We start from the raw sequence: 19,003 nt of genomic DNA on the forward strand, positions 1-19,003 counted from the left end.
GTCCGTCTAAAGTCGGTCTGAAGTCAGTCTAAAGTCGGTCTGAAGTCTGTCTGAAGTCGGTCTAAAGTCGGTCTAAAGTCGGTCTGAAGTCGGTCTGAAGTCGGTCGGAAGTCGGTCTAAAGTCCGTCTGAAGTCGGTCCTAAGTCTGTCTGAAGTCCGTCTGAAGTCTGTCTGAAGTTGGTCTAAAGTCGGTCTAAAGTCGGTCTGAAGTCGGTCTGAAGTCGGTCGGAAGTCGGTCTAAAGTCCGTCTGAAGTCGGTCTGAAGTCCGTCTAAAGTCGGTCTGAAGTCGGTCTGAAGTCGGTCTGAAGTCGGTCTGAAGTCCTTCTAAAGTCGGTCTGAAGTCTGTCTGAAGTCGGTCTAAAGTCTGTCTGAAGTCGGTCTGAAGTCTGTCTGAAGTCTGTCTGAAGTCGGTCTGAAGTCTGTCTGAAGTCTGTCTGAAGTCCGTCTGAAGTCGGTCTGAAGTCCGTCTGAAGTCTGTCTGAAGTCCGTCTGAAGTCTGTCTAAGGTCCGTCTGAAGTCTGTCTGAAGTCGGTCTGAAGTCGGTCTGAAGTCGGTCTGAAGTCTGTCTGAAGTCCGTCTGAAGTCGGTCTGAAGTCCGTCTAAGGTCCGTCTGAAGTCGGTCTGAAGTCTGTCTGAAGTCGGTCTGAAGTCTGTCTAAAGTCGGTCTGAAGTCTGTCTGAAGTCGGTCTGAAGTCGGTCTGAAGTCTGTCTGAAGTCCGTCTGAAGTCGGTCTGAAGTCCGTCTGAAGTCTGTCTGAAGTTGGTCTGAAGTCTGTCTGAAGTCCGTCTGAAGTCGGTCGGAAGTCGGTCTAAAGTCCGTCTGAAGTCGGTCCTAAGTCTGTCTGAAGTCCGTCTGAAGTCTGTCTGAAGTTGGTCTGAAGTCTGTCTGAAGTCCGTCTGAAGTCGGTCTGAAGTCCGTCTGAAGTCTGTCTGAAGTCGGTCTGAAGTCTGTCTGAAGTCCGTCTGAAGTCTGTCTAAGGTCCGTCTGAAGTCTGTCTGAAGTCGGTCTGAAGTCCGTCTGAAGTCTGTCTGAAGTCGGTCTGAAGTCTGTCTGAAGTCTGTCTGAAGTCCGTCTGAAGTCGGTCTGAAGTCCGTCTGAAGTCTGTCTGAAGTCCGTCTGAAGTCTGTCTAAGGTCCGTCTGAAGTCTGTCTGAAGTCGGTCTGAAGTCGGTCTGAAGTCTGTCTGAAGTCCGTCTGAAGTCGGTCTGAAGTCCGTCTAAGGTCCGTCTGAAGTCGGTCTGAAGTCTGTCCAAAGTCGGTCTGAAGTCTGTCTAAAGTCGGTCTGAAGTCTGTCTGAAGTCGGTCTGAAGTCTGTCTGAAGTCGGTCTGAAGTCTGTCTGAAGTCCGTCTGAAGTCGGTCTGAAGTCCGTCTGAAGTCCGTCTGAAGTCGGTCTGAAGTCCGTCTAAGGTCCGTCTGAAGTCGGTCTGAAGTCTGTCTGAAGTCCGTCTGAAGTCTGTCTAAAGTCGGTCTGAAGTCTGTCTGAAGTCGGTCTGAAGTCGGTCTGAAGTCTGTCTGAAGTTGGTCTGAAGTCCGTCTAAAGTCGGTCTGAAGTCAGTCTAAAGTCGGTCTGAAGTCTGTCTGAAGTCGGTCTAAAGTCGGTCTAAAGTCGGTCTGAAGTCGGTCTGAAGTCGGTCGGAAGTCGGTCTAAAGTCCGTCTGAAGTCGGTCCTAAGTCTGTCTGAAGTCCGTCTGAAGTCTGTCTGAAGTTGGTCTGAAGTCTGTCTGAAGTCCGTCTGAAGTCGGTCTGAAGTCCGTCTGAAGTCCGTCTGAAGTCGGTCTGAAGTCGGTCTGAAGTCCGTCTGAAGTCTGTCTGAAGTCGGTCTGAAGTCCGTCTGAAGTCTGTCTGAAGTCCGTCTAAAGTCTGTCTAAGGTCCGTCTGAAGTCGGTCTGAAGTCCGTCTGAAGTCGGTCTGAAGTCCGTCTAAGGTCCGTCTGAAGTCGGTCTGAAGTCTGTCTGAAGTCGGTCTGAAGTCTGTCTAAAGTCGGTCTGAAGTCTGTCTGAAGTCGGTCTGAAGTCGGTCTGAAGTCTGTCTGAAGTCGGTCTGAAGTCCGTCTAAAGTCGGTCTGAAGTCAGTCTAAAGTCGGTCTGAAGTCTGTCTGAAGTCGGTCTAAAGTCGGTCTAAAGTCGGTCTGAAGTCGGTCTGAAGTCGGTCGGAAGTCGGTCTAAAGTCCGTCTGAAGTCGGTCCTAAGTCTGTCTGAAGTCCGTCTGAAGTCTGTCTGAAGTTGGTCTGAAGTCCGTCTGAAGTCGGTCTGAAGTCCGTCTGAAGTCGGTCTGAAGTGGGTCTGAAGTCCGTCTGAAGTCTGTCTGAAGTCGGTCTGAAGTCCGTCTGAAGTCCGTCTGAAGTCTGTCTAAAGTCTGTCTAAGGTCCGTCTGAAGTCTGTCTGAAGTCGGTCTGAAGTCCGTCTGAAGTCGGTCTGAAGTCTGTCTGAAGTCCGTCTGAAGTCTGTCTAAGGTCCGTCTGAAGTCTGTCTGAAGTCGGTCTGAAGTCGGTCTGAAGTCCGTCTGAAGTCGGTCTGAAGTCCGTCTGAAGTCGGTCTGAAGTCCGTCTAAGGTCCGTCTGAAGTCGGTCTGAAGTCTGTCTGAAGTCGGTCTGAAGTCTGTCTAAAGTCGGTCTGAAGTCTGTCTGAAGTCGGTCTGAAGTCTGTCTGAAGTCTGTCTGAAGTCCGTCTGAAGTCGGTCTGAAGTCCGTCTAAGGTCCGTCTGAAGTCGGTCTGAAGTCTGTCTGAAGTCGGTCTGAAGTCTGTCTAAAGTCGATCTGAAGTCTGTCTGAAGTCGGTCTGAAGTCTGTCTAAAGTCGGTCTGAAGTCGGTCTAAAGTCGGTCTGAAGTCTGTCTGAAGTCGGTCTGAAGTCGGTCTGAAGTCTGTCTGAAGTCGGTCTGAAGTCCGTCTAAAGTCGGTCTGAAGTCGGTCTAAAGTCGGTCTGAAATCTGTCTGAAGTCGGTCTAAAGTCGGTCTAAAGTCGGTCTGAAGTCGGTCTGAAGTCGGTCGGAAGTCGGTCTAAAGTCCGTCTGAAGTCGGTCTGAAGTCCGTCTAAAGTCGGTCTAAAGTCGGTCTGAAGTCGGTCTGAAGTCTGTCTGAAGTCGGTCTGAAGTCTGTCTGAAGTCGGTCTGAAGTCGGTCTAAGTACGTCTTAAGTCCGTCCAAAGTCGGTCTAAAGTCGGTCTGAAGTCGGTCGGAAGTCGGTCTAAAGTCCGTCTGAAGTCGGTCTGAAGTCCGTCTAAAGTCGGTCTGAAGTCGGTCTGAAGTCGGTCTAAGTACGTCTTAAGTCCGTCCAAAGTCGGTCTGAAGTCGGTCTGAAGTCGGTCGGAAGTCGGTCTAAAGTCCGTCTGAAGTCGGTCTGAAGTCCGTCTAAAGTCGGTCTGAAGTCGGTCTGAAGTCCTTCTAAAGTCGGTCTGAAGTCTGTCTGAAGTCGGTCTAAAGTCCGTCTTAAGTCGGTCTGATGTCTGTCTGAAGTCTGTCTGAAGTCTGTCTGAAGTCGGTCTGAAGTCCGTCTAAAGTCGGTCTAAAGTCGGTCTGAAGTCGGTCTGAAGTCTGTCTGAAGTCGGTCTGAAGTCTGTCTGAAGTCCGTCTGAAGTCCGTCTAAAGTCGGTCTAAAGTCGGTCTGAAGTCTGTCTGAAGTCGGTCTGAAGTCGGTCTGAAGTCGGTCTGAAGTCGGTCTGAAGTCGGTCTAAAGTCGGTCTGAAGTCGGTCTAAAGTCGGTCTAAAGTCGGTCTGAAGTCGGTCTGAAGTCGGTCGGAAGTCGGTCTAAAGTCCGTCTGAAGTCGGTCCTAAGTCTGTCTGAAGTCCGTCTGAAGTCTGTCTGAAGTTGGTCTGAAGTCTGTCTGAAGTCTGTCTGAAGTCTGTCTGAAGTCCGTCTGAAGTCCGTCTGAAGTCCGTCTGAAGTCGGTCTGAAGTCTGTCTGAAGTCCGTCTGAAGTCTGTCTGAAGTCGGTCTGAAGTCCGTCTGAAGTCTGTCTGAAGTCCGTCTGAAGTCTGTCTAAGGTCCGTCATAAGTCTGTCTGAAGTCGGTCGGAAGTCGGTCTAAAGTCCGTCTGAAGTCGGTCCTAAGTCTGTCTGAAGTCCGTCTGAAGTCTGTCTGAAGTTGGTCTGAAGTCTGTCTGAAGTCCGTCTGAAGTCGGTCTGAAGTCGGTCTGAAGTTGGTCTGAAGTCTGTCTGAAGTCCGTCTGAAGTCTGTCTGAAGTCTGTCTGAAGTCCGTCTGAAGTCCGTCTGAAGTCCGTCTGAAGTCGGTCTGAAGTCTGTCTGAAGTCCGTCTGAAGTCTGTCTGAAGTCGGTCTGAAGTCCGTCTGAAGTCCGTCTGAAGTCTGTCTAAGGTCCGTCATAAGTCTGTCTGAAGTCGGTCTGAAGTCTGTCTGAAGTCGGTCTGAAGTCGGTCTGAAGTCTGTCTGAAGTCCGTCTGAAGTCGGTCTGAAGTCCGTCTAAGGTCCGTCTGAAGTCGGTCTGAAGTCGGTCTGAAGTCTGTCTAAAGTCGGTCTGAAGTCTGTCTGAAGTCGGTCTGAAGTCTGTCTAAAGTCGGTCTGAAGTCGGTCTAAAGTCGGTCTGAAGTCTGTCTGAAGTCGGTCTGAAGTCGGTCTGAAGTCTGTCTGAAGTCGGTCTGAAGTCCGTCTAAAGTCCGTCTAAAGTCGGTCTGAAGTCGGTCTGAAGTCGGTCTGAAATCTGTCTGAAGTCGGTCTAAAGTCGGTCTAAAGTCGGTCTGAAGTCGGTCTGAAGTCGGTCGGAAGTCGGTCGGAAGTCGGTCTGAAGTCCGTCTGAAGTCGGTCTGAAGTCGGTCTGAAGTCGGTCTGAAGTCCGTCTAAAGTCGGTCTGAAGTCCGTCTGAAGTCGGTCTAAAGTCGGTCTGAAGTCGGTCTGAAGTCGGTCTGAAGTCGGTCTAAAGTCGGTCTAAAGTCGGTCTGAAGTCGATCTGAAGTCGGTCGGAAGTCGGTCTTAAGTCCGTCTGAAGTCCGTCTGAAGTCGGTCTAAAGTCCGCCTGAAGTCGGTCTAAAGTCGGTCTAAAGTCGGTCTGAAGTCGGTCTGAAGTCGGTCGGAAGTCGGTCTAAAGTCCGTCTGAAGTCGGTCTGAAGTCTGTCTGAAGTCTGTCTGAAGTCTGTCTGAAGTCCGTCTGAAGTCGGTCTGAAGTCCATCTAAAGTCGGTCTGAAGTCTGTCTAAAGTCGGTCTGAAGTCTGTCTGAAGTCTGTCTGAAGTCCGTCTAAAGTCGGTCTGAAGTCGGTCTGAAGTCGGTCTGAAGTCGGTCTGAAGTCCGTCTGAAGTCGGTCTGAAGTCGGTCTGAAGTCCGTCTAAAGTCGGTCTGAAGTCCGTCTAACGTCGGTCTGAAGTCGGTCTGAAGTCCTTCTAAAGTCGGTCTGAAGTCCGTCTGAAGTCGGTCTAAAGTCGGTCTAAAGTCGGTCTGAAGTCGATCTGAAGCCGGTCGGAAGTCGGTCTAAAGTCCGTCTGAAGTCCGCCTGAAGTCGGTCTAAAGTCGGTCTAATGTCGGTCTGAGGTCGGTCTAAAGTCGGTCTTAAGTCCGTCTGAAGTCGGTCTGAAGTCGGTCTTAAGTCCGTCTAAAGTCGGTCTGAAGTCGGTCTGAGGTCGGTCTAAAGTCGGTCTAAAGTCGGTCTAAAGTCGGTCTGAAGTCGGTCTTAAGTCCGTCTAAAGTTGGTCTGAAGTCGGTCTGAGGTCGGTCTAAAGTCGGTCTAAAGTCGGTCTGAAGTCGGTCTAAAGTCGGTCTGAAGTCGGTCTAAAGTCGGTCTGAAGTCGGTCTAAAGTCGGTCTGAAGTCGGTCTGAAGTCGGTCTAAAGTCGGTCTAAAGTCCGTCTAAGGTCCGTCTAAAGTCCGTCTTAAGTCGGTCTGAAGTCGGTCTGAGGTCGGTCTAAAGTCGGTCAAAAGTCCGTCTAAGGTCCGTCTAAAGTCCGTCTTAAGTCGGTCTGAAGTCGGTCTAAAGTCGGTCTGAAGTCGGTCTGAAGTCGGTCTAAAGTCGGTCTAAAGTCCGCCTGAAGTCGGTCTAAAGTCGGTCTAAAGTCGGTCTGAAGTCGGTCTGAAGTCGGTCGGAAGTCGGTCTAAAGTCCGTCTGAAGTCGGTCTGAAGTCTGTCTGAAGTCTGTCTGAAGTCTGTCTGAAGTCCGTCTGAAGTCGGTCTGAAGTCCATCTAAAGTCGGTCTGAAGTCTGTCTAAAGTCGGTCTGAAGTCTGTCTGAAGTCTGTCTGAAGTCCGTCTAAAGTCGGTCTGAAGTCGGTCTGAAGTCGGTCTGAAGTCGGTCTGAAGTCCGTCTGAAGTCGGTCTGAAGTCGGTCTGAAGTCCGTCTAAAGTCGGTCTGAAGTCCGTCTAACGTCGGTCTGAAGTCGGTCTGAAGTCCTTCTAAAGTCGGTCTGAAGTCTGTCTGAAGTCGGTCTAAAGTCGGTCTAAAGTCGGTCTGAAGTCGATCTGAAGCCGGTCGGAAGTCGGTCTAAAGTCCGTCTGAAGTCCGCCTGAAGTCGGTCTAAAGTCGGTCTAATGTCGGTCTGAGGTCGGTCTAAAGTCGGTCTTAAGTCCGTCTGAAGTCGGTCTGAAGTCGGTCTTAAGTCCGTCTAAAGTCGGTCTGAAGTCGGTCTGAGGTCGGTCTAAAGTCGGTCTAAAGTCGGTCTAAAGTCGGTCTGAAGTCGGTCTTAAGTCCGTCTAAAGTTGGTCTGAAGTCGGTCTGAGGTCGGTCTAAAGTCGGTCTAAAGTCGGTCTGAAGTCGGTCTAAAGTCGGTCTGAAGTCGGTCTAAAGTCGGTCTGAAGTCGGTCTAAAGTCGGTCTGAAGTCGGTCTGAAGTCGGTCTAAAGTCGGTCTAAAGTCCGTCTAAGGTCCGTCTAAAGTCCGTCTTAAGTCGGTCTGAAGTCGGTCTGAAGTCGGTCTGAGGTCGGTCTAAAGTCGGTCAAAAGTCCGTCTAAGGTCCGTCTAAAGTCCGTCTTAAGTCGGTCTGAAGTCGGTCTAAAGTCGGTCTGAAGTCGGTCTGAAGTCGGTCTAAAGTCGGTCTGAAGTCCGTCTTGCACACGTCCTTCACCTTTGTCCAAAAGTCCAGACTTGACGTCCACCATTTCTGACGAGCGTAAAAGAAAGAAGCTTGTGATGGACTGCGACGGAGCAAACATCGACGACGAACGCCATCGCTGGATTAAGGAGGCTTTTGCTAGGGGGTAGACCGGGACGAGGGGGCCTTTTGCTCTCTTGCACCTGGAATACCGAGCTGGAGAGGCGGGACTGCGCGTGGCGCTGTCGTCCCTCCGCTACCGGTGAAGGCGGCGCCGAAAAACCCATGGCAAGCAACGTCACCCAAAGACGACCGAGAGCTGTGGAAACGGTCAAACTCTGGCCTAAAAAAGAATCTCGAAGAATAAATAAATGATCCGACAGAAGAAACGTCGTCGAGCCAATAAACTCAAGATTCTGATTTTACATTTCGACATATTATTTATTTAACCAACAGCGAAACGGGCTCAGAGTGGGTGGGTTTTTGAGTTGCTGCTCGCGGACTCGCTCATTGGACGTCGAGTTTGTTTTACAGGCAGAAGAAAAGAATAAAGTCGTGATTGTCGTCGTGGAGATGCTTAAAGGTGAAAAGTCGGTTTCTTTCGGCGAGTTTCGACCCTCGACTCTATCAGAGGGTCTATGAAACGGGCCATGATTCAACAGAATGTGAGGGTGGAATGTACGGAGGGGGGAAAGGGTCAAAAGAGGTGAGGCCTGCGAGTGCTCTAAGATAACTGAGACATGCACCAGAGACTTCAGAGCTAAACGCATCCACATGTTCATCCACCACCAAACTCCAGAGTCTGCCATGTTCACACCCCATCTCTTTGGACGTGGCCCCTGGGAGGTTCTGGCTCCCACAGTGGCCCCTGAGAGGTTCTGGCTCCCACAGTGGCCCCTGAGAGGTTCTGGCTCCCACAGTGGCCCCTGAGAGGTTCTGGTTCCCAGTGGCCCCTGTGAGGTTCTGGCTCCCACAGTGGCCCCTGAGAGGTTCTGGCTCCCAAAGTGGCCCCTGAGAGGTTCTGGCTCCCACAGTGGCCCCTGAGAGGTTCTGGCTCCCAAAGTGGCCCCTGAGAGGTTCTGGCTCCCACAGTGGCCCCTGAGAGGTTCTGGCTCCCAAAGTGGCCCCTGAGAGGTTCTGGCTCCCACAGTGGCCCCTGAGAGGTTCTGGCTCCCACAGTGGCCCCTGAGAGGTTCTGGCTCCCACAGTGGCCCCTGAGAGGTTCTGGCTCCCACAGTGGCCCCTGAGAGGTTCTGGCTCTTAAAGTGAAAGAAATGAGTTTTCTCCGCCGTGTGGCTGGGCGCTCCCTTAGAGATAAGGTGAGGAGCTCGGCCACACGAGGGGAGCTCGGAGTAGAGCCGCTGCTCCTCCAGCTGAGGTGGCTCGGGCATCTGTTCCGGAGCCTCTTGGGAGTCTCCCTGGGGAAGAGGCCCCATGGAAGACCAAGGACACGCTGGAGGGACTATGTCTCTCGGCTGGCCTGGGAACGTCTCAGGATCCCCCCTGAGGAGCTGGAAGAAGTGTCTGGGGAGGAGGAAGTCCGGGAGTCCCTGCTTAGACGGCAGCCCCCGCGACCGGGCCCCGGATAAACGGAAGAAAATGGATGGATGTTTCAGGTTTGTTTTCTTCACTTTAGATTTGTGGCATATTTAACCAAGGCCTTGATCTTTTAATGTGATGCTCCATTTTATGACTTATTCTGTTTTATTTTTCACGAATCAATAGCAATAAAATCAAATGAAATCAGCACGTTGTACCGGGTCAATACTAATGTGTTCAAGAGACATAACCCTCAGCGCTGAAGCACTCTGGCGCCCTCTAATGGATCATCTCATAGTTCAGGTAAAGGCCTCAGTTTTATATAATATATATAACATGTATACACATACTCATTTCACTATAACTATAAATAATATAACTTAATGATTGAGGAGTTTGTTCTTTTACGTATCATACAAACTTTATGTGCAGTAATCCTGTTTTTGACCACGTGACCTTTGACCTGAAGTTTCTCCTCTGACACTTTAAACACATTAAAAAGTTCTGTATTTTGTTTTATCTAGTATAAAACAAGTATAGTATATTAGCCAAGTATATTTTTATCTTCAGTATCTTTCCTGAGTTGGATTGAGCATTAAACCAGAACAATATAATAACTTCATGTACAACAACACAATCATTACAAAAACACTCTTAATAAAGAAAGACGGGGGAAAAATGATATTTTTCTGTTTTTATTCAAAGGGTCGACAACATTAACGTGTGAACTTCTACAAAAAGTCCTGCATGATCCGCCTCCTTGAGTTTCCTCTTTCAAAAAAAGCGCCAAAAATAAAACATTTTAACATCAATTGACCCCTTTATTCCCTGGCCCCGCCCCATTTACCCGCCGCGTAAATGACCCAAACACAACAAAAACGCCACAAAAACAAACACTAACGTCCGAGCACTGCAAAAGTGATATGTACAAGGGGAAATTACGGAATTCAAAATCGACTCAATTTTGACCTGTTATTTCAAAAGCGGATTTATTTCGAGACGTTTCAACACGAATCGTCCGGTTTGAGTTATTACGATTATTCAAAACATAAACTTAAAAAAGGTTTATTCTCCCACCGGCCGATAATTCAGCTTAAACCCTAAAAACAACCTTAACGCCTCAAAACCAGATCAGGATTCTGACTTTGAAGACAATATTGACAAAAAAATAACTGCTTTATATTGTCTTTTTGATTATTGAAGTGATATTACTGCCATTCACGAGAAATGTACTCAGACACGCCCTCTTTACGGACGCGACCACGCCCTTCAATCCCGTTTCTAAACTGATAAGATTTCGTGGCTGACGTCGGCCCAGAACCTTAATTTATACAAAGCAGTTCTGTCGCGATGAATAAATAATAGTTACATAACACGTCGAGAACCATTTTGTAATAAATTGACGGTGTTTTTAGAAGCGCCGGGCCAGATTTTTAGTCTCCAAAATGTGAAAAAAATGGTTAAATTCCAGTTCAAACACAACTTTCAGAAAGTCAGAGCGAGTCTTTTGGTCACGCTAAAGCTAACGACCAACAGCTAGCATGCTAACGGCGCTCTCCATGCTTCACAGAGACCAAAACTCATTACGAGCAGATGCAGACAGCAGACTGCGGTCTCATTTTGACCCCAAGTGCTGCTTTTACAACATGTGCTGGATTGGTCTTTGTTGCAACATTGCATACGGAAACTTTAATAGCGTTAAATGCTATCGTTAGCCTTGCGTGTTTATCATTTTCAGTAGTTTCCATGTGTTCCTCCTGCAGACTTATAGTAAAAGCAGCTCTTGGGGTCAAAATGAGACCGCAGCGCGCCATCTGCTTCTAATTCGAAAGCGTTTTTTGATCAACCAGGAAGTGCGGCGTTTGCTAGCTGTTTGTCGTTAGCTTGACTGTGATGGCAGAACGTCGGAAACAGTTTAAATTAACTTTTCACAACAAAAAAAAAAATCAGGCAAAGCACTTTGAATGTCGAGTATCGCCAAATACTTAACGCCAAAATATCGACATCAGAACTGAAAGGGCAGGATGAAGAAATAACACCACAAATAAGTGCCAAACAGAAAAACAAAAAAAACTGCTGCGGCTTTTTCATCAAACAGTTCGACAAGAGACTCGATTTTTTTTTAAATTGAGTCTCTCGTTTTTACGCATTTCCCACTTCTAAATCTGAATTCCAGTCATTTTTACCGCTGCAGTTAATATCATTTGCCAGTGAACTATTAAGACTAGCCTTAAAATCAAAGCCGTGACACGTTTCCCGCCGGATTTGGAGCAGAAATCCCAAACCGCGCGGTACGTTGCGACGCTACACACTAAACTGTCCACTGGCGACGCGGCGACCTTCTGCTCACGAGTGACCTTTGACTTTTGGAGGGCGGCCGACGTCACAGTTGTAGTTTGTTTTGTTTCGTGGGGGTCAAACTCGGGTCATGAAAACTGGATCTGCTGCACCGTGGGGATCTGGAAAAGAATCGGGGAATTGGGAGCGAAACAAAATCGGTCAACACACAAAAATGTACTTGTTTACGCAAGAAAAAGTCAGGTTTTAAGGACAAATATGCATTGTTTCTGTTGTGGTTGGCCCTACGTTTACCTGTTGGTACGAGGTGGTGTAGACCATGACGTTCTGCTGCTGCCCGTCTGCCGTGATGATGCCGGCGGGAAGCGGGTTCGCTGCAAACAAATCGTATAAAGTCAGTTCGGCAAAGTGTGCGTGGCTGCGATCCGGATGTCCGTGTTAGTGGTGCGCTCACAGAAGCTCTCGTCTGCCAGTTCATCTCCAACACCGTCTCCCAGGTTGACTCCAGCGATGCCCTTCTCTCCCTTCAGCGCCTGAACAGCAACGTCACAAAAAAGAGATGCCGTCTAAATATGAAGAACGGCTTGGGTGGCCGAAGCCCTTGTACCTCTCTGAACTTCTGCAGGTAAAGCTACAGCACCTGAAGGCCTTGTACCTCTCTGAACTTCTGCAGGTAAAGCTTGAGCACCTGAAGCCCTTGTACCTCTCTGAACTTCTGCAGGTAAAGCTTGAGCACCTGAAGGCCTTGTACCTCTCTGAACTTCTGCAGGTAAAGCTTGAGCACCTGAAGGCCTTGTACCTCTCTGAACTTCTGCAGGTAAAGCTACAGCACCTGAAGGCCTTGTACCTCTCTGAACTTCTGCAGGTAAAGCTTGAGCACCTGAAGGCCTTGTACCTCTCTGAACTTCTGCAGGTAAAGCTACAGCACCTGAAGGCCTTGTACCTCTCTTAACTTCTGCAGGTAAAGCTTGAGCACCTGAAGGCCTTGTACCTCTCTGAACTTCTGCAGGTAAAGCTTGAGCACCTGAAGCCCTTGTACCTCTCTGAACTTCTGCAGGTAAAGCTACAGCACCTGAAGGCCTTGTACCTCTCTTAACTTCTGCAGGTAAAGCTTGAGCACCTGAAGGCCTTGTACCTCTCTTAACTTCTGCAGGTAAAGCTTGTGCGCCCGAAGGCTCCGTACCTCTCTGAACTTCTGCAGGTAAAGCTTGAGCGGCTCCACGTACATGTCGAAGCCCAGCGTGGACATGGCGAACAGAATGTCTTCTCCGTTTATGGTCTTCCTCTTCTCCTGATGACATCGCTCCGACGCCTCTGACGTGATGAAGCTGATGAACTCGCTCACGCACTCCTGCACGCACTCTTTGGCGTCTTTGGCGATCTGCGAAACACCGTTCAGAGTCAGGGCACTCGACACAGAATCTTAAATCATAATCAAACGTTTACTCGATGGGAAAATATACAAACGGAAAATACACATGTCTCTACGGGGGTAATTTGTCTCTATGGGGTCTCTGCGGGGGTAATATGTCTATGGGGTTTCTGCGGGGGTAATATGTCTCTATGGGGTCTCTGCGGGGGTAATATGTCTCTATGGGGTCTCTGCGGGGGTAATATGTCTCTATGGGGCCTCTGCGGGGGTAATATGTCTCTATGGGGTCTCTGCGGGGGTAATATGTCTCTATGGGGTCTCTGCGGGGGTAATATGTCTCTATGGGGTCTCTGCGGGGGTAATATGTCTCTATGGGGTCTCTACGGGGGTAATATGTCTCTATGGGGTCTCTGCAGGGGTAATATGTCTCTATGGGTCTCTACGGGGGTAATATGTCTCTATGGGGTCTCTGCAGGGGTAATATGTCTCTATGGGGTCTCTGCGGGGGTAATATGTCTCTATGGGGTCTCTATGGGGGTAATATGTCTCTATGGGGTCTCTACGGGGGTAATATGTCTCTATGGGGTCTCTGCGGGGGTAATATGTCTCTATGGGGTCTCTGCAGGGGTAATATGTCTCTATGGGGTCTCTGCGGGGGTAATATGTCTCTATGGGGTCTCTATGGGGGTAATATGTCTCTATGGGGTCTCTACGGGGGTAATATGTCTCTATGGGGTCTCTACGGGGGTAATATGTCTCTATGGGGTCTCTGCGGGGGTAATATGTCTCTATGGGGTCTCTGCGGGGGTAATATGTCTCTATGGGGTCTCTGCAGGGGTAATATGTCTCTATGGGGTCTCGACATGGGTAATACGTCTCTGTGGGGCCCTTACCTTTCCGGTCTGCGGCACGGCGTTCTTCATGATTCGAGCCACGTTGGCGATGGGCAGATAAATGTCCTGCTCCCGGAAGTTCTCTTTGAGGCCACCGTCGTCGTGGTCGTTCAGGCCCTCATCGCCCTCGTCTGGACATAACAATTCCAACATTAAAAAGGACGAACTGAACAACGCCAGCGCGGAAAAAGTACGCGCGACGCGTAAAATAAGTGGAAATGTATCTTTACCATCCTGCGACTGGAGAACGTAGTGTCCATATTCTCCGGCGATGCCCAGCTGAGAGGCGTCCGTGGTCGAGTTGTCTGCGTCCATCTAAAAAGCAGCAGCAGCTTTAACACCGGCCGCGGTCTGTCTGTCGCACGCTTTAGGCCGCCCCAAATGTACTGTATGTTTGCTGCAACCCGAACCAAAAAAATATTTTTTATTTTAACTTTCAAAAAGGCATAAATCCACCCATTTAATGATAATTAACACCACTTCGTTTGAACGTTCGGACGCTTTGTTGACACTCAGCTTCACAGAATATCGATCAATATCATCTTTTTCACCTCCAAGTCCACGAGCGCATCACGCCACAAGTCAGTCTGAAAACCATCAACTTATTCTTTATTCTCACGCTTTTCGCTCGCTTCAACCAATCTGTCACCGACACACTGAACCGCACTGGACACACGTGTTGTCGCCACTTTTTGATTCTGCCAGTGACCCGCAGTGACCACCAGGCGTCGGGCTTCAACAGTCAATGAGACGTTCTACGTTTGTGTTCAATTTAATTTCTCGCTCAGTTTTCGGCTTTAAAATATTTCTAGCGAGTTCCAGTGATACCAAATGATTCAACGTGGCGCTTTAAAAAAAAGGTCGGTGAGTCGGCGAGATATGAGACAAAATGCTGATTTTTTTTTTTACCAAGTCGGTCGGATTAAGGCAGACAGACATATTTTTTTGCTCTGCCTTATGTTCAACAGGGATTAACTTCATGACCATAATCCAGACGTGATGGCAATTCACCCAAAATGCTCCAAAACGTGCTGGAAATCAACAATAAACGTGTAAAAATATTACTTTATATCCTTTTTGAACGAGAACACAGCAGATCGTGTTTTAAAGGCGGTATGGACGATTTTTTGGCGATTTGAGAACGCAGGCGGAAGTGCACATGCCCCTCCCCCGTGTGGACTGATACAACACACACGTGCGTTTGTTTATTAGTGCAACGGAGCACATCGCATCTCTCGTCTCCCGTAGATTTCTGTCCACTTCTGCGTCAGCTCGAACTGTCTTTCTCCGTCTTCATTTTGCCCCGTACACTGAGGGAACTATATTATGATAGATCCATGCGCTTAGGCACGCGGAAACGTGGGGACGAGCCTGACGCGGCTGCAGGTGAGCGGTAGGTGTGTTTTATGATTGATACGTGGCAGGACAAATGATTTATCCACGCCACGAGGAAATATGATACAAAATGTGCTGAAAAAAAAAATCGAGTTTAAAGCTGAATCCGGCCTGTGTCTTTCTTTTATATTCAGTTCATTCTGACAGTAAATCAGGCAAAAAATATATACAAATGTTATCGTTTACGGGTCTTTCATTTTAGTCAACGTGACGTGCGAAACCATGACGGATATTTTCAGACTTTCGATATATCAAAACTAAACTAAAACACTACATTGTTTAACTGCACATGTTTATACTGACATCAGACAATGGTTTTAATCTCTATAATAAAAACGATACTGAACGTACAGGGTCAAAATGTCAGTATGCTTCAACAATACAAAGAAATATATATATTTTCCAGCATCAAAGACGCATTTGAGCTTCACAAAAAGTATAATTTGTCGACAATAAATCTGTCACTATAACAACTACATTGTCTTATTGTTGCATAAATGACGCAACAGTCGTTTTGGGAGTAAATATTCATTGTGGGTACTTTTTCTTTGTGGTAGTGGGACTTTAATTCATTTGTACCTCAATAAGACCCGAGCTGCAGAGGGTCGATTAAATAACTCACGAGACTCATAATAAAACAATCAAGTGTTTAATTCTGCCGTTTATCTGTCACACTATTACACATTTTTTGGGGATAATCCTGCTTCAAGGTGAATGTGTCAGAGGCAAAAACGTGTTTCAGAAATAAAAATGACAGTTTGACAGCTCGGCCTCCTATTGTGCATCAGCATTTCTGTGTTTGTCCAGTAGAACATACAAATCCAGACATTACCTTCATCCACAATGCTACACGTCTGTAATAATCTACTATTAAATATACAAATAACATAAAACACAATGTTAAACGTGTTAGAGCCAGCTCTGACGTCACTCGGTGTGTTTTCATTTGACAAAAATCGCCTGGATTTAATCACAGTTTTCTCATTTTAAATCTCATTATGTTCCGCTTTTGTCTCCGGGGAGGATTTGAAACGCGTTTATTCACTAATTTTACATTTACATTATTTTAAAAGCCTTAAAACATTGGCAACGTGGACATTTGTTTTGGCTCCGGGGAAAAGCAGCTGGAGCCGAAGCTAACATGCTAACACCAGGCTAACATGCTAAGATGCTAACGCGCTGACAACACCGCTCTGCGCACCAAACACGCACAAACCCGCGTCACCCGCGCCTCTACGTGCTCCACACCACCGACCCGCGCGGGGCTTTCGCGGGTTTATTCTTTTTACCTTGAATTAACCCCGGGTTCGCGCCCGTTTCGCCGCGCGCGCGCATTGTCTTTGTCAGCTCCACGTCGGCGGCTCGGGCCTGTCCTTTGTGCGCTGGAGGCGGCGGCGCGTCTCAGAAACACACCGACTTTATTCCGTTAAAGTTCGCCCGGTTCCGCGCGTCCAAACGCAACGAGCCCGAGCGCGGGACGACGCGGGAGCCGCACGCGCTCGGACGCGTCCGGCCGAGGACCCGGCGGAGGACGCGATCATTGGCCGGAGCCGCGCACAAACCTGCAGATGATGGAGGTCCTGGTTGGTTCGCGGCGGAAAGGCTGAGCGCGCCGAGGCCCGGTGGTTGGACAGAAAATGGCTGCGAAAGAACCAGTCCCAGCGCGAGGCCGAGGCGCGCGGGGGGCGGAGCCGAGCGCAGGGGCGGAGCGGAGGGGAGGAGCAGAGGGGCCGGTGTGAAGAGGAGCCGGGGGCGGGCTGGAGGGGGGCCCCGCCGACAGAGGGCGCCAGAGCGCAGGAATTTAAAGCGCAAATGACGGATTCTCAAACGAGCTGCGATCGTGTGTCACATTTATCACATTCTGGATTCACAGACTCACGATCCTGTTTCAGGAAGTGATTTATTCAGTGACTTTAGAATCACAATCAGGTTTATGTCATTTGTCGATAAACAAAATTCACAGACACAGGAACTTGTCCTGGTGCAACACAAACAACAAAACATTGAACACTGAATACTAAACAGCCTTAAATGTACATAATAAAATATAAAGTTATGTAGTGCATTAAGAAGTGACAGTGAGTGACAGGTGCTTAGACAGTGTTCATGAGTCCAACTGCAGAGGGAAAGAAACTGTTCTTATGACGGGAGGTTCTGGTCCGGATGGACCGTGGCCTCCTGCTCCACTGTCTTCTGGGCATTGAACTCCAGGTTGTTACGCTGCACCAGCCGCTCCACCTCCTGTAGACAGACTCATCCCCGTCCCACATGAGCCCGATGAGGCTGGTGTCGTCATGGTGATGAGGGTGGTGTCGTCATGGTGATGAGGGTGGTGTCGTCATGGTGATGAGGGTGGTGTCGTCATGGTGATGAGGGTGGTGTCGTCATGGTGATGAGGGTGGTGTCGTGATGGTGATGAGGGTGGTGTCGTCATGGGGATGAGGGTGGTGTCGTCATGGTGATGAGGGTGGTGTCGTGATGGTGATGAGGGTGGTGTCGTCATGGGGATGAGGGTGGTGTCGTCATGGTGATGAGGGTGGTGTCGTCATGGTGATGAGGGTGGTGTCGTCATGGGGATGAGGGTGGTGTCGTCATGGTGATGAGGGTGGTGTCGTCATGGTGATGAGGGTGGTGTCGTGATGGTGATGAGGGTGGTGTCGTCATGGGGATGAGGGTGGTGTCGTCATGGTGATGAGGGTGGTGTCGTGATGGTGATGAGGGTGGTGTCGTCATGGGGATGAGGGTGGTGTCGTCATGGTGATGAGGGAGGTGTCGTCATGGGGATGAGGGTGGTGTCGTCATGGTGATGAGGGTGGTGTCGTGATGGTGATGAGGGTGGTGTCGTCATGGTGATGAGGGTGGTGTCGTCATGGTGATGAGGGTGGTGTCGTGATGGTGATGAGGGTGGTGTCGTCATGGGGATGAGGGTGGTGTCGTGATGGTGATGAGGGTGGTGTCGTCATGGGGATGAGGGTGGTGTCGTCATGGTGATGAGGGTGGTGTCGTGATGGTGATGAGGGTGGTGTCGTCATGGTGATGAGGGTGGTGTCGTCATGGGAATGAGGGTGGTGTCGTGATGGTGATGAGGGTGGTGTCGTCATGGGGATGAGGGTGGTGTCGTGATGGTGATGAGGGTGGTGTCGTCATGGTGATGAGGGTGGTGTCGTCATGGGGATGAGGGTGGTGTCGTGATGGTGATGAGGGTGGTGTCGTCATGGTGATTAGGGTGGTGTCGTCATGGTGATGAGGGTGGTGTCGTGATGGTGATGAGGGTGGTGTCGTCATGGGGATGAGGGTGGTGTCGTCATGGGGATGAGGGTGGTGTCGTGATGGTGATGAGGGTGGTGTCGTCATGGGGATGAGGGTGGTGTCGTCTTGGTGATGAGGGTGGTGTCGTGATGGTGATGAGGGTGGTGTCGTCATGGGGATGAGGGTGGTGTCGTCATGGTGATGAGGGAGGTGTCGTCATGGTGATGAGGGTGGTGTCGTGATGGTGATGAGGGTGGTGTCGTGATGGTGATGAGGGTGGTGTCGTCATGGTGATGAGGGTGGTGTCGTCATGGGGATGAGGGTGGTGTCGTGATGGTGATGAGGGTGGTGTCGTCATGGGGATGAGGGTGGTGTCGTCATGGTGATGAGGGTGGTGTCGTGATGGTGATGAGGGTGGTGTCGTCATGGTGATGAGGGTGGTGTCGTCATGGGAATGAGGGTGGTGTCGTCATGGGGATGAGGGTGGTGTCGTGATGGTGATGAGGGTGGTGTCGTCATGGGGATGAGGGTGGTGTCGTCATGGGGATGAGGGTGGTGTCGTGATGGTGATGAGGGTGGTGTCGTCATGGTGATGAGGGTGGTGTCGTCATGGTGATGAGGGTGGTGTCGTCATGGGGATGAGGGTGGTGTCGTGATGGTGATGAGGGTGGTGTCGTCATGGTGATGAGGGTGGTGTCGTCATGGGGATGAGGGTGGTGTCGTGATGGTGATGAGGGTGGTGTCGTCATGGGGATGAGGGTGGTGTCGTCATGGGGATGAGGGTGGTGTCGTCATGGGAATGAGGGTGGTGTCGTCATGGGGATGAGGGTGGTGTCGTGATGGTGATGAGGGTGGTGTCGTCATGGTGATGAGGGTGGTGTCGTCATGGGGATGAGGGTGGTGTCATCATGGGGATGAGGGTGGTGTCGTGATGGTGATGAGGGTGGTGTCGTCATGGTGATGAGGGTGGTGTCGTCATGGTGATGAGGGTGGTGTCGTCATGGTGATGAGGGTGGTGTCGTGATGGTGATGAGGGTGGTGTCGTCATGGGGATGAGGGTGGTGTCGTCATGGTGATGAGGGTGGTGTCGTGATGGTGATGAGGGTGGTGTCGTCATGGTGATGAGGGTGGTGTCGTGATGGTGATGAGGGTGGTGTCGTCATGGTGATGAGGGTGGTGTCGTGATGGTGATGAGGGTGGTGTCGTCATGGTGATGAGGGTGGTGTCGTGATGGTGATGAGGGTGGTGTCGTCATGGGGATGAGGGTGGTGTCGTGATGGTGATGAGGGTGGTG

The 19,003-nt window shown here is 49.8% G+C and overlaps 1 protein-coding gene across 1 annotated transcript; it reads right to left on the reverse strand.

Annotated features, from left to right (window-relative positions):
* Nucleotides 1-9,186: 9,186 nt before the first annotated feature.
* LOC140372591 (nuclear transcription factor Y subunit beta-like) lies at nt 9,187-16,146 on the reverse strand. The gene is made up of 7 exons (XM_072459729.1): nt 16,023-16,146; nt 13,296-13,380; nt 13,066-13,196; nt 11,984-12,181; nt 11,255-11,333; nt 11,095-11,174; nt 9,187-10,961 (listed from the first exon to the last, which is right to left on the reverse strand). Exons 2-7 carry the CDS (start codon nt 13,378-13,380, stop codon nt 10,929-10,931), a joined length of 606 nt encoding a protein of 201 aa, XP_072315830.1. The 5' UTR covers nt 16,023-16,146; the 3' UTR covers nt 9,187-10,928.
* Nucleotides 16,147-19,003: the final 2,857 nt, after the last annotated feature.

The sequence above is a fragment of the Eucyclogobius newberryi genome, unplaced genomic scaffold, assembly GCF_026437365.1.
Source record: "Eucyclogobius newberryi isolate DKJ021-1_F unplaced genomic scaffold, fEucNew1.0.hap1 SCAF_261, whole genome shotgun sequence".
Classification (NCBI taxonomy): Eukaryota; Metazoa; Chordata; class Actinopteri; order Gobiiformes; family Gobiidae; genus Eucyclogobius; species Eucyclogobius newberryi.

Excerpts from the sequence above, each read along its gene's own strand:
- LOC140372591 (XM_072459729.1), bottom strand. The coding sequence starts at position 13,380 with ATGGACGCAGACAACTCGACCACGGACGCCTCTCAGCTGGGCATCGCC. Across the intron at positions 13,197-13,295 it reads CGTTCTCCAGTCGCAGGATG|ACGAGGGCGATGAGGGCCTG; the intron begins GTAAAGATACAT and ends TGTTATGTCCAG. Across the intron at positions 10,962-11,094 it reads ACACCACCTCGTACCAACAG|ATCCCCACGGTGCAGCAGAT; the intron begins GTAAACGTAGGG and ends ATTCTTTTCCAG.